Raw genomic sequence first — 14,138 nt, forward strand, 5'->3', positions numbered from 1 at the left:
CTTATTAAGAATCACCTTCATTTAATCTGATTTGGCAAAATGCAACAATTTAAGAACATGAATGTTTAATGAGCAGCGTCAACTTTATTAAAAATATAAATCAAAAGTTTTTCTTGTGGTTTAAACTCGCGTCATTAAACAGTTTCACATTTTATCACCTTCACATGTGAAACGTCACGGAGGACGACGAGCCACACACACACACACACACGTTAATGGCCCCACTGTCACTGTGTGTGTGTGTGAAAAACATTTAAGTGACTAATAATAAACATTAAAATCCCTTGCTCTGTCATTTTATTTCTATTTCATGTGATGGCTTCATTTTCATGGTTTCACTGTGGCCATGTTTGTGATAGTCTTGATAAATGCAGTGTGTGTGTGTGTGTGTGTGTGTGTGTGTGTGTGTGTGTGTGTGTGTGTTTGTTTATTCCATCAGCATTAGCAAAGCTCTGAGGACGAGACAGAGACTCTATCAGCTCGAACAACAAATGAACTAAAACAATGATATCTATGAAGAAGAAAAAAAAAAGAAGCTGTTATCCTCCAACACCGACAAAGAAAAACAACAGTGAGGCGGCGCTCTGCAACCTGCTAATGTTAGCAACTGATGCCTAATTTCCTTTTGATTACAAAGACGTCCCACGCTCTCCTCTCAAGTGACGTTTAATTGTTTCTCAAAGTAAATCATCAACTCAGCAAACTAAATTTGACAAATAGCAATAACAAACTTGCAGCGCTGGGAGACGAGAGGGAGGAGGAGGAGGGGTGGGGGGGGGGGGGGAAATGAATTAATTAAAGAAGAAAAAAAAAGAAAGAGGAGCCGTCGCCTGCAGTGGATGTGAAACAAGAGTTTTTGCCTTTAAATGAAGTGCGGAGCATATGTGAGGGCAGAGACACGAGGAGAACAAACTGAAACACAATGAAACTCTTCATCTTCAAAAATACTGTCAGGATGTTGAGATTATATAAAATAAAATACTTTAAATCATTAAAGTCATCAGATAAACTGTCAGGATGTTGAGATTATATAAAATAAAATACTTTAAATCATTAAAGTCATCATAAAGACTGTCAGGATGTTGAGATTATATAAAATAAAATGTTTTAAATGAGTAAAGTCATCATATAGACTGTCAGGATGTTGAGATTATATAAAATAAAATGTTTTAAATGATTAAAGTCATCATATAGACTGTCAGGATGTTGAGATTATATAAAATAAAATGTTTTAAATGATTAAAGTCATCATATAGACTGTCAGGATGTTGAGATTATATAAAATAAAATACTTTAAATCATTGAAGTCATCAGATAAACTGTCAGAGATGTTGAGAATACACAGTAGCAGAGAAAATATAAAATATAAAACAATGAAAAACTAAAACGCAACTGAAATCTGCCCCTAGTGGCCACAGATCGACCTCTGCAGCTTGTACACAGAGAACGTGTCGAGCACAACAAACCGCGACGAGCGACGAAGGAAACATTCTCCCGTCAAGATGCCAAAAAGATTGAGACGATATATTTAGTTTCTTCCTCAATAAATTAAACAAGTTTAGGTTAAGATGCAGGTTAAAAATATAAATGCAATACTTATATTCTTATATATTCAAACACATGTTTGAAATTCCATAAAAGCTTCACAGGATTAACATTCAGATTATGATCTAATCAATAAATATATTTAATATTGTGATCAGGATTTTAAAAAGCTTCTGTTTTTTTCTAAAAATCTAAAACCAAAAAGGACGAGCAGCTGGAGGCAGAAATAAAAAAAATAAAAAAAACCACATCTCAGCCTCATTGTTGAGACGTTGATGTTGGCAGAAGGTTTGGAGGCCGGTCCGTCCCAGAGACAGGAACACGGAGGAGCAGCAAACGTCCAAACAGACGCTTGAAGGCTGAGTTTTTTACGAGACAAACGGAAAACGTGCAGAAAATTCTTTGTGTCACTGAAATTAATAAAACGAGAGTTTAAAGGGTTCAGATGAACAAAATGATCAATATCTGCTCATAGATTCAAGCAAACTGTTGTAAGTTATAATCACATGTTGTACAGTGTAATGGTATTTTCTGGATAGTACACATAAAAAAATATTTTTGTACTTTATTATAAGAACTATATTATTGCAGGAGTATAAGAATCCTGCTGATGGGATATTCTCAAACTCTGTAAAAGATAAATAAAGTGGCTTCATGTCTTTTTCCATGTGGGATAAATATAATTGTATTTTTCCACCAGGGAACTGAATGAGCTTCTATCACTTCCTGTTGGTTTGACCTTTGACCCTGGACGTTGAAACAACAGTCGCTGCACAAAGGAGAAAAACGCAAGAACGGAAAATTGGTGTCTTGTTTGGAATTTGTTGCTCGGAGAACAGGAAGTTAAAAACTCTTTTAAGAATCCTGAAATAAAATTTTAAAAAACGATGATAAAACTGAACACCTGTCGACAATCCGCTTTTCAAAATAAAAGCCAGAGCTCCGCACAAAGGCCTCTGGGCTGAACCTGACTCGTGACACGACAGAGCTGCTGCTGCTCGAAGACGTCGGAGATGAAAGCGGAACAGATCTAAAGCCACGGAGCGCTCGGTGCAGCCCCTGCCCTCCGTCACCACCGGAGCCAGGACTGCCTTCGAATTTATTTTCCTGCAGCGTCAGCGGGGCCGTCCCCTCGCGGCCTCACCGCCTCATGTGAATGGAAGGAAGTGGCGAGGATCACTCACATCACAGAGGTGGAAACAGAGCGGCGAGACCAATCAGGGCCTCACGGACAGGAAGTAGAGACATGTCCTGGATCACATGACCCACCGCACGACACTTATACAAGCGTAGGTGGTTGATAGAGATGTGTGTGTGTGTGTGTGTGTGTATGTGTGTGTGTGTGTGTGGGAGGGAGGGGGTGACGATACATTGTTGAATGTTCACATCCAGCGTCTCACCTGGTGGTGCATCTCGGGTACTACATTTGGCAGTTTTGGTTAATTGGTGAAAATGTCGGCGGCGTCCCGTTTAGCACTGAGCCTTTTTCTAGTTACTTCACCAAGAGTTAGAAAACTCCAGAGCTGCGTTTCAGTCCGGACGATCACAACCACAGACGTTTGTAAACAACGACATCTGACTACCAGCGCCGCTAACACTTCCTGTCGGTGACAGTTCCCCCTCGCCGTCGCTCGCAGTATTTTCTGAAACCAAACCTCTGCGGAGCGAACTCTGGCGTCGAGTCCCATGAAGAGCACAGAGTGGTGGAGTTCATCATCGGCAGAGTTGAGACGTCGTCTTCAACACATCATCTAACAGCTCACTGACAATTCTGAAGTTCTCCGTCCTCAGACATCACCAGCGTGTTCCTCGATGCAACGACCGACACGTGATGTAAACGCAGATGTCACCGTATCATCACCCCGGATCCCACACACGTCTGTTACATGGCACAGCTTCATGTCAGTACATGTTTGTCATGTGTCAGAGACTGAGCGGCTGAAAGGCTTCACCCCCGTCAGTGTTTTTACTCAGACGTCTGATAAATGTTCTGCAGGAAGTACAAGGAAGTTTAATACGCAGTAATTGTCCAATTAGAATAAAGTATCTGATACCACGTTTGTTTTCTCCACAGGAAACATCTCATTCTTCACTTTCACACACGTGAAAGAAAAAACAACAAAACACACTTCCCCCCCTCCACTTTTCTGTTCTTTTTTTATTTCCTCACCTCTTTTCCTTCACCCCCTCCTCAGAGAGGACGAGGGGGGAGGAAGCCGGGACACAGCGGGCCGAGGCCTCCGAAAAAAAAAAGGGGGGGGGGGGGGGCTCCTGCTGAGCCAGAAACTGCTGCTGACACGTTCGTACATTCAGCCGTCGTTAACAAGTCACTGATGAGGTCAGCGTGGAGAAAAGAAACTCTCCACGTTTAAAACTGATGAAAACCAAAATCTGACGACTGCATCTTGATTCTCTGATATTTTAATCTTTCCCAGTCGTCAAACTAAAAACAGATTCAACACAAGAAAGAGAAAATCATCACATGCAACTTATTTTCTCTGATTAGCCGCTCGACAGAATATTCATCAAGCGATCGATCGACAAGAGTCCAGTAAAATCTAGTGAAACACAGAGAAGCTCAGCAAACGTTCTGCTGCTGATTAAAACAATGAGTCACAGCTTCTCGCGTCCTGACGTGTGGCAGCAACAATCACAATATATTCAGTTTACAACCGTACAAAACTGAGCTAAACGTCCCATTTCAGAGGAAGGAACAAGCCACTTCCTAAAAATAGACGATTTATTTCCTTTGGAACGACACATCGTTCTCACAGCAGTTTGTCGTTTGGTTGAATAATGTTCCCGAATGTGAAACGAAGCTGAGTGAAGTCGTCCGACCGGCACATCGATCCGAACGAGCACAAAACCCAAATACCTGCTCAATCAATCAGGGATCATCAAGTGGACTCAACCTATCGTCCACGAACAGTGAAACAAACGCTGGACGTCTTCACAGGAAATACAGCAAATTAAAATCTGTATAAAACAACATCATGTGTTATAAACTGTTTGGTTTGAACAAGAAGATGTCAAGATCAAATATTACTTTCAAATGTTTTTATAAAATAATAATTCTTGTCTTATTGACTGTGGGATTAAAAGTCGTCCAGCTGATTGTTAAACCACAGAAAACAGAACAACTCGTTTCAAACGTGATTTAAAAAAAACTCAAACATACAAAGAACAGAATCCAGATCCAACCAGTGATTGAAAAGTTAAACAATAACCGAATCAATAAAAGAGGAAACTGAGCCTTCAAAGCCACAACATGTTTAAATACGTTTTCATTTCAATTTCAATAAAAGTTTTATTTATCTTCACAGATAAAGACGTCTACATCATTTCCTGTCTCAAAATGTCTGAACATTTAGATCCTGTCTTTAATGTTGGATTATTTATTCTGTCGTCCAGTTGACTAAATAAACAAGGAACCTTCCACACACACACAGCTTCGGCTCCGACAGCAGCGTCGTCATCATCGCAGAAACACACAGCGATGACAAACCCCCCCCCCCCACACAACAAAACCAGCTCAGTGAACAAGCAGCCGCGACGACACCTCACAAATAACAACAATAGCAAAAAAAATGGCATGTGATCACTTACTGAGGACGGCAAGCCGGGAGGGACCTTCCGCACTTTTTTTGTTTGAATCTCTGAAAGAAAAAAAAAAAAAACCAAACAAAAGATGAGACTGGAGAGGCTCTAAAGGACGTTTGAATTTAATCGATCACCCACACACGAGGGAGAGAGGCCATGTTTCCCACCGCCCTTGATTTATTTACAAAAGAAAAAGCTTCAGTGCAAACAAGCAGGAGGAACGAAGATGCGGGGAAATAAAGACGGAACAGAAAAAAAGGACAGGAGGGATTTTTTATTTTTTTATTTTTTTTTTCGTTTTGGTTTGATAAAAAAAAAAGAGGAAGAGCGGCTTTTGACATGTTTATATTATTTTTCAGGGCTTCTCTCAAGGGGAGCCAGGAAGCAGTCTATTAACTGGGAAGGTGAGACTTTGATGGAAAAATTAAAGAGCATGTTTCTTTTTTTTTACGGGGGGGGGGGGGGGTTGGCCCAGAGACGCTGTGTGTGTATCTGTGTGTGTTTGTGTGTGTGTCCTCTCAAGGCTAACGCTACCAAGGCTACATGGCAGCCACTATTGTCCTGCTTTAAAAGACTTCCCTGTATTTTCTTTTCTTAAAGTCCCTTTGAAAACACTCTCTCTCTCTCTCTCACACACACACACACACGGACAAACAGGATGGTCACACACAGTCACACACACACACACACACACACACACACACACACACACACACACACACACACACACACACACACACACACACACACACACGGACAAACAGGATGGTCACACACACACACACACACTCACAATGTTCGGCCTTCTGAGCGGCCATGTTTCAGCCGGCGGCTGTGAACCGGGATTTCACAGCAGCCGCTGCAAAAAGTTTCAGTTTGGAGTCTGAGGACAGATACAGTGATTATCAGACGCCGTGTGAACGTGCTGCTTTATTTCAGCTGCTGTTGGGACAAATATTCTGCGTCATGTTAGAAATGTTGACGTGGATTCAGGCCTCAGATCACTCGTGTTGTTGTCTCGTGATCTGACGTCAGGGTCGTTCCTTCCTGCTGCTGCTGAACAACCAGGAAATCACATCACCTCAAATCTCTCTCAGGTTTTCAACTAATTCAACTGTGCAATCAATTCTTTAAATATCATTTATGTGCTACTGCTACTAATGCTAATACTTATTTATTACTTTTACTCACTGTGTATTTCAATATTCACCTTTTGCTGCTGTAACACGATAACTTCCTCATAGGAGAACTAACAAAGGAAAATCTTATCTCATCTTAAATATTAATATTTATATAAATCAGATGAGGTGATGAGCGAAACATTCGCTGCTTTTGTGTTTTTTTTGTAAAACTTTTATAGAATAAATTGTCTCCATCCTGGTGAGCCCTGGAATTATAATATATATTATGTTAATATTTGATTTATCAACATGGTTGAATCTTTGATTTAAAATCTAGAATTGTTTTCACTGCGCCCCCTGATGTACCATCACACTGAAAATGAATATTTTAAATATTTTTTATTAGACATTCTAATACTGCACCTTATTAAAACTACAACTTTGTTTGAATTTTCTTACTTTTTTTAAAATTATATGGCTGCTATGACAAATAAATGTTCCCCCAGGGACAAATCAAACCATCTATCCATCCATCTGTCTGTTCCATTAATTAGTAATGAACCTCCTCTGTAATGTGGTCAACAAAAACTAGTCAAAGTCACATTCACGTGTTGACGTCTCTAAACATGGCGTGTGTGCGTGTGTGCGTGTGTGCGTGTGTGTGTGTGTGTGTGGCGGCGCCTCACCCATGGTGTCCATTGGCAGTGTTCTCCTCCGAGGGTTGGAGCTGTAGTGCTGGTAGTACTGACCGGCCGGCTTCGTGGGTGACGCCGTGCCCGGACTCCCCAAACCCAACTCACCGCCCAGTATCGACTGGTCGAGAGACAGACAGAGACAGAGAGAGCGAGAGAGAGAGAGAGAGAGAGAAAGAGAGAGAGAGAGAGTATTAATCTAACGATCAGAAAGAATCATGTGATCTTGTGGCTCGAGGGCAAAATGAACGACTCATCTGGCAGAAATAAATATCAACAATAATGAAAACATATTCTCTGGGTTTCTGAAGACGTCAGGACTCCGGTTTCAGACGTGGTCGTGAAAATGAATCACGACGACAACAACAACAACAGTTTCATCGGTTCTCGGGACGCCATCGCTTCTCTAAACAAACAAAGTCGCCGTGGAAGATGATCAGAGCGAGAGCGACAGAGACGAGCCGACAGGATTTCAGCTGATTGACGGGTCTGAAGCCAGTGAGCTGAGTTTGAGGGAAAAAAATGTGTTCAAGTGGAAATTGTTCATTTATTTCTTGATATAAAACCAACATCGCAGTATTTTGACATTCAAATCTCACTTTGATGACTCATCGTGCCGTCAGGGGCGTGTGCTAACTTCACGTCCAATGAAAATGCACCGCTGACTTCAGCTCGAACACATTTGTCCTCGCTCCCGAAAAAACGATTTAATCGCGGCGGTTGTACTAATTCAGAGACCAAGCTGCTGCTGACCCGTCTGGAGTGAGGCAACAACATCCACATCCATTCCTACAGCAAACACGTGAATATTGTGCGATCGGGTTCGAGCCGACAATCAGACTGACACAACGTTGTGTTACCATCCATCATCCATCCATCGTGGCATAAGAATGAAAATGTCTTTAAAATAGTGATGGTTATAATAGTGTGGACGGACACGTGGGTATGGAAGTCAAAGTGTGCCAACATCAAGAAAATGATTTAATCCAGTGAAAATGTCCTTAAATAAAAAATCTAAATCTCCTGATTACTAAATTATAACTTATAAGTGATGGATAGATGGATAGATAGATAGATAGATAGATAGATGGATGGATGAATAGACAGATGGATGGATAGACGGACAGATAAACAGATAGATAGATGGATGGATAGATAGATAGATAGATAGATAGATAGATGGATAGATAGATAGATAGATGGATGGATGGATAGATAGATAGATAGATGGACGGATAGATAGATAGATGGATGGATAGACGGACAGATAAACAGATAGATAGATGGATGGATAGATAGATAGATAGATAGATAGATAGATAGATGCATGGATAGATGGATAGATAGATAGATAGACAGATGGATAGATGGATGGATAGATAGATAGATAGACAGACAGATAAACAGATAGATAGATAGATAGATAGATAGATAGATGGATAGATAGATAGACAGACAGATAAACAGATAGATAGATAGATAGATAGATAGATAGACAGATGGATAGATGGATAGATGGATATACACATCAATAAGTAAACGACGGCTCTTTCCATTTAATGTTCGATCCCTCTAACCTCCCGGGGTAAATCCTTCCTCCGACACCTCAAACCGAGCTGGTGTTGATAATGAGACCGTGGCTGTGACGGTATTTACCTCCGTGAGAGCGACCTCATGCTGCTCGGTGTGGAGACGACCTCGCCGCAGCTCTACGGCCCAGCGTCTAACTTCTCCTCCGTGCCGCTCTTTCCCCTCCTCTAACTGTGACTCTGTTTACGGCTCAAACTTAGCAAACCGCTCACACATTGTCCCGCTAATTAAGTTCAATGATTTGGCGAGCAACAAGTGGCGTCTGGGCCCGTTCGCAGGGAAGAATAAAAGACAGAGAGACGCATGGAGGAGAGGCTCTTTTTTTTTAAAGTGGCACAAAAAGTTAGCGAAGAGGGAAGCTGTGAAAAAGAAGCTGCCCCCCCCCCGCCTCCCCCCTCCTTCTTTAAATAGACTCCACCACCACTCCGTTAAAGTGTGGACTTTTTTCCCGCAGCTTTCTCGTTAAGTAATTAGTGTGTAGTGTATTTAAAGCAGAGGGTGGAGGGGAGTGTTCGGAGGTGTGAGTGTGTGTGTGTGTGTGTGTGTGTGTTGGGGGTGCTGGATGTCTCTCAGGCTAATCTGAATTCAGATCAGCGCGCCCGTCCTCTCCGCGGCTCAAAACAAGAGTTAGCTTGGCACTGCCAGGCCAAGGAAGGCTTTTCTCATGCTAAACAGGGCCTAAGTAGGCCAATTACAGGGCCAGCCTCGGTCTCGGAGCCATTCTCTGGCTTAAAACAAAAGAGCCCTTGTCTTAAATAAAGTCAGTCACACACACAGAGGGAGGGAGAGGGAGTCAGACACAAAGACACACACACACACACACCGATTCAGTCATCCTGTTCCTCTGTCCGTGAGTGTGTGTGTGTGTGTGTGTGTGTGTGTGTGTGTGTGTCGTTGGGGGGTAAAAGGGGGTTCCCACTAAAACAAAAAGGGTCTCATTGATTGTGGCGCTTTTCTTTCTATTCTGTTCTTTTCTTTCTCTCTTCCAGCACTCGAGCATCGAGCCAGGCCGGACGGTCACCCCGGCAACTAGACGAGCCAGAGGCTGGAGACAAAATACCCGTCTGTCTCTCTCTCTCTCACTGTATGTGTGTGTGTGTGTGTGTGTCTCTTTACCTGTTTGTCTCCGTCATTCTCATTTCATTACTCCGTTACTCTCTTCTATAACTTTTTATAGTGTTAGTGTTTTGTTTCCATGAAGTTCTGCGACTCTGAGGAGTCTGACCGGAGAAAGAAAAACAAATCCAAGCAGCAGCAGATTTTCAGACTTGTGATGTAAAGAATGACGCTTCTCTGCGTCCTCTCGTACAAAAATGAAGTTATATTATCACATTATCTCACACACAGGGGGCGCCATCTTGAGCTGCAGAAGTCATTTGGCTCAATCTGGACCGAGGTGGTGGACGTCATGAATAAAAACTAATCCGATTACACTGTAGTCGGTTACAGAGTAGACACCCTGCGACCGAATGTTAAACCTCCCAACAGGAGAACATGCATATGGCGACCTACAGTTACCCATAATGCCCTGCTCCGCATAGACCCACAGGAACATTTATAAGTATCGTCACAGAAATATCATTCCAGTCGCGATAATACTCAAGTTTCCCTCCAGCTCTGTTTCTTTTTTCTTCCTACATGATCTTGTTTTCTGTGTGTGTGTGTGTGTGTGTGTGTGTGTGAGAGTGTGTGTGTGTGTGTGTTTCTCTCTCGAACACACACACACACACACACACACACACACACACACACACACACACACAACCAGAGGTCTGTTTCTCACAGAGCTGACTCTGCCTCGGAACCCAGCTGCTCTCAGAGACCATATTAACTAAGATAGATTACCAGAGAGAGGGAGAGAGGGAGGGAGAGAGGGAGGGAGGGAGAGAGGGAGAGCAAAAATAAGAGAGAGAAGAGCGAAAGACAAGAATGAAAGATTGAGTAAGGCACATATGGTGAGTGGTGGTGGTGGGTGTGTATAACATATAATACAAATGAATCGTCATGGTGATGTTGATGTTATCCATTTCTTTTACATTTTGGTTTTTGTATTAAAATTTATCAAACTTATTAATGAACATGTTTAAAAGTGTTGACGGGAGTATTATTTGAATGTTGGGTTCATGCTAGCTGTTTCCCTCTGTTTCCAGTCTTTATGCTAAGCTAAGCTAGCTGCAGCCTGACCACACGCAGACGTCATCTTCCCACGTGACGACCAGGAAGGTATTTTACCAAAATGTTGAACGACTCCTGTCAAGAGTTTGATGACAATAAAGTTTTGTCCCCCCCCCCCCCCCCCCCCCATTTCTCGTCTCCTCATCTCCTTCCTCTCCCGCTCACCTCCTCTGTCCTCAAGTGACTGAAAAAGCAAATGCTCACATGTCATCAATTTCTACTATCGCAATGAGAGACGGAGAGAGAGAGAGGAGGGGGGGGGGGGGGGGGTTGGAAGAAGTCATTAATTACCAGGAAGTGCTGGCGAGGCGGCGGCGCACCTGTATGCCAGCTTCGCTCCAGCTGACACACACACACACACACACACACACACACACACACACACACACACACACACACACACACACTCCTGAGGGAGAGGGGCCCTGAGGCTGCTTTACCTGAAACAGTAAAACCAGCAGAGACGATGAATTAAACTGGACTCTGGAGCCAGAAACACAAATCTCACATCACACACGACTCGTTCAGACATGAACTGAAGTCGGGACATTTTCCTGAAATCACCCAGAGAGGCTGAGAACAAATGTCCGAGCCAGATTGATCCTGTTTTAAAAAAGCGTCAGCCAGGGTTAGAGGTTTCGTTCCCTCCCTCCCGAGAGAGAGAGAGAGAGAGAGATATGGTGAAGGAGTTACAAGAGAGATAATGACTGAGACCCACGAGGACACGGAGTTATCAGAGTTAAAGCCTGAGACGACCAATCATGTTGCAGAACCGTAGTGAGAAGACAAACACACAAACAAAGAGGCCATTCACATCAGCACGCGGGAGTCTCATAAACACCTGCTGTTGTGTGTGTGTGTGTGTGTGTGTGTGTGTGTGTGTGTGTGTGTGTGTGTGTGTGTGTGTGTAGAATGATGTCAGAGCAAGAAGAACCACAGGGACAGATATCACACACACACACTCACACACTCATCTGCAGTAGCACTCCAAGCAGCGAGGGATTGACTACCCAATGACACTTCCTCCGTCTTCTAACAGCTACTACACACACACTCTCTCTCGCTCACACACACACACACACAAACAAACACACTCTCTCTCTCTCACACACACACGGCAGTTCAAAGCATTTTTCCTTAATTAGCGTTCAACGCTTGGCTTGACAAATAAATAGCGATCGTTTAAGAACACTTAGAGAGGAATCAGACAGCACATTACACCTCACAATATCTGGCAGCTTCCTGCTTCCACACTGTCAGAACTGGGAGAGGGGTGAGGAGGAGGAGGGTGGGGGTGGAGTCAAGGATGAAGGGGAGAGTCGGGAGGAAATCAGAGGAAGGCAGGAAGGATGGAAGTCGACCTGGGGAGACGAGTATGTGTTGAACGACGGGGGTCAAAGAGGAATGAAAAGAACAGAGGGGGAGAGAATAAAGGAGGAGAGGTGAGGAGGGGACAGAGGAGGAAGAGAGTGAGGGAGGGATGAAATGGAGAGTGGAGATAAAGTGAGGAAGGAGTTTAAACGACAAGTTGGAAGTAAAACAGGGGAGACGAGTAACACAGGAGGGAGGAAGGATGTGAGAGAAGAGGAGAATGAAAGATGACAAGGATGAAAGGATGAAGGAGACAGGGGGGAGGTGATAAGAAGGGAAAGAAAGAAAGAGGGTAAGTTGAGAAGAAAGTAGCAAGGGAATGAAGGATGGAGGAAGACAGAAAGAGAATTAAACAAGAATAAGGGAACAAGGGAGAGAGGAGGAAAGGAAAGAAGGACGGATTTAAAAGGAGGGAGGAAACAGAGGAGACAAATAAAGAAGTGGAAGTAATTGAGGAAGAAGAAGAAAGAAGGAAAGAATGAGAAAAGAGAATGGAAGGATGAAAAAAGGAAGAGGAGGAGAGGAGAAAGAGAAAAGAAAGACTGGAATGCACTGACGTCAAACGATGGGAGGAAGAAAAGGAAAAGAAAGCAAGCGCAGGAGGAAGTAATGACAGACGAATGGAGAGAGAGAGAAAGGAAGAAAGAAAGAAAGAAGAGAAGACAGGGACGATGAAGGAAGAGAGGGGAGGAGACGGGAAGTGAATGAATGATAGATGGAGAGACAGATTTATATTTAGAGATGAAAGTAGGAATGAAAAATAGACTTCCCTGCGGTGCCATCTTGAACTGATCACTCCCATCATGCCTCAGTCCCAGCTGACTTCACTTTAGTCATCAGAGCCAGAGACTGAACCACAGGCGGGGGGAAATAAAACAGAGTCGACCTTTTCCTTCACAGCTTTTCAACGTAAAACACACCTGTACAGGAATTCACCCACCAGGACGAGGAGAGGCGACATCATCGGTCGGACGATACGAGTCAGTGTCTGTGTTTATGTTTGCTGATAAGAAAACTCAGGAAGAATTCATTCCTATAATTATGTATAATAAAGTGGTGAGCACTCCGACATCATATGTTCTCGAAGGTGTCCACAGCTACGCGAGCATCACTGTGAGGATCCAGTCAGATGGAACCGCCTCCTCGTCAAACGAGGATGAGTCAGAGCGAGTCCATGTGAGAAAACAGCAGGAAAACGTCTGGAACCTTCCCAGAGAGCGAGTGGACGTGTTGATGAGGTTTCTAACACGCGACGGACGTGAGACCGGGAGAACACAAATATCTCAGGATGAAGACCGTGGAGGACGAAGACGTCAACTTGGACTTCCCCAGCAGAGTTTTTTACGTCATGTCCCGCCTCCCGCCGCTCTACGGGCTCTCGGACCCTCAGAAGAAAAGCAGTAAAGATAAAAGATGGATGGATCTGGAAGTGGAGAAGTCTGAGAAGTGTCCCGGTGTGAAACCACAGCACTTTCCAAAAGTGAATAACTGCAGATTTACCGCAGAGACACTTTATTATAACAGACTTGTTCAACGTTCAGACGGACGGTGACATTGATTTTTCAACTGAAATGTGTCTTATAAATGAAATAAAACTAATATTTCTACTTCACAGCTCAAGAAACCAGAGAGTTCCATGAGATCATAAAGATACCGGGTGGTCCTGACAGCGTGAGCGTTCACACAGAAGATAGAACACACACACAGGCTGCTGTCAGAGCTGATGTATGAACACACACACAGTATAACTGAGTCTAGCAGTGTGTGTGTTTGTGATCGATAGTAAAACTAAATAAAGTGTCGATCTGTGCGGCCGGCAGATGAGACTAAATGACGGCTGAGAGTCTCCTGAGAGCTACGAGCAGCTGGATGTGAGTGTGTGTGTGTTCGGAGCTGGAGAGCAGCTGTGAGTGAAACATCTCACCACACACAAAGATGTACAGAAGGAATAGATTGATGGATGTGAGACGAGAGTTATTTACAACGTCCACAGATTATTCCAAATGATTCAAAACAAATGAGTTATTTTTTCTCGAAATAGATT

The 14,138-nt window shown here is 43.3% G+C and overlaps 1 protein-coding gene across 17 annotated transcripts in view; it reads right to left on the bottom strand.

The window, feature by feature from the left end:
- The window catches only part of LOC109641048 (transcription factor 4), a 144,110-nt gene that overhangs the window by 57,146 nt on the left and 72,826 nt on the right, over positions 1 to 14,138 (bottom strand). For 11 of the 17 annotated variants that reach the window (XM_069513660.1, XM_069513659.1, XM_069513663.1 and 8 more), the window contains 2 exons: positions 6,953 to 7,079; positions 5,152 to 5,201 (listed from right to left, as the gene is read on the bottom strand). The exons of 3 other annotated variants lie outside the window; for them this stretch is intronic. In XM_069513660.1, coding sequence (XP_069369761.1) covers positions 5,152 to 5,201; positions 6,953 to 7,079 — 177 coding nt within the window. Of the gene's footprint in view, positions 1 to 5,151; positions 5,202 to 6,952; positions 7,080 to 8,614; positions 8,772 to 13,799; positions 13,803 to 14,138 lie in introns of those variants that run through there. 3 more of the 17 variants (XM_069513670.1, XM_069513672.1, XM_069513668.1) reach the window with 3 other exon arrangements.

Source organism: Paralichthys olivaceus, chromosome 18 (genome assembly GCF_024713975.1).
Source record: "Paralichthys olivaceus isolate ysfri-2021 chromosome 18, ASM2471397v2, whole genome shotgun sequence".
Lineage (NCBI taxonomy): Eukaryota > Metazoa > Chordata > Actinopteri > Pleuronectiformes > Paralichthyidae > Paralichthys > Paralichthys olivaceus.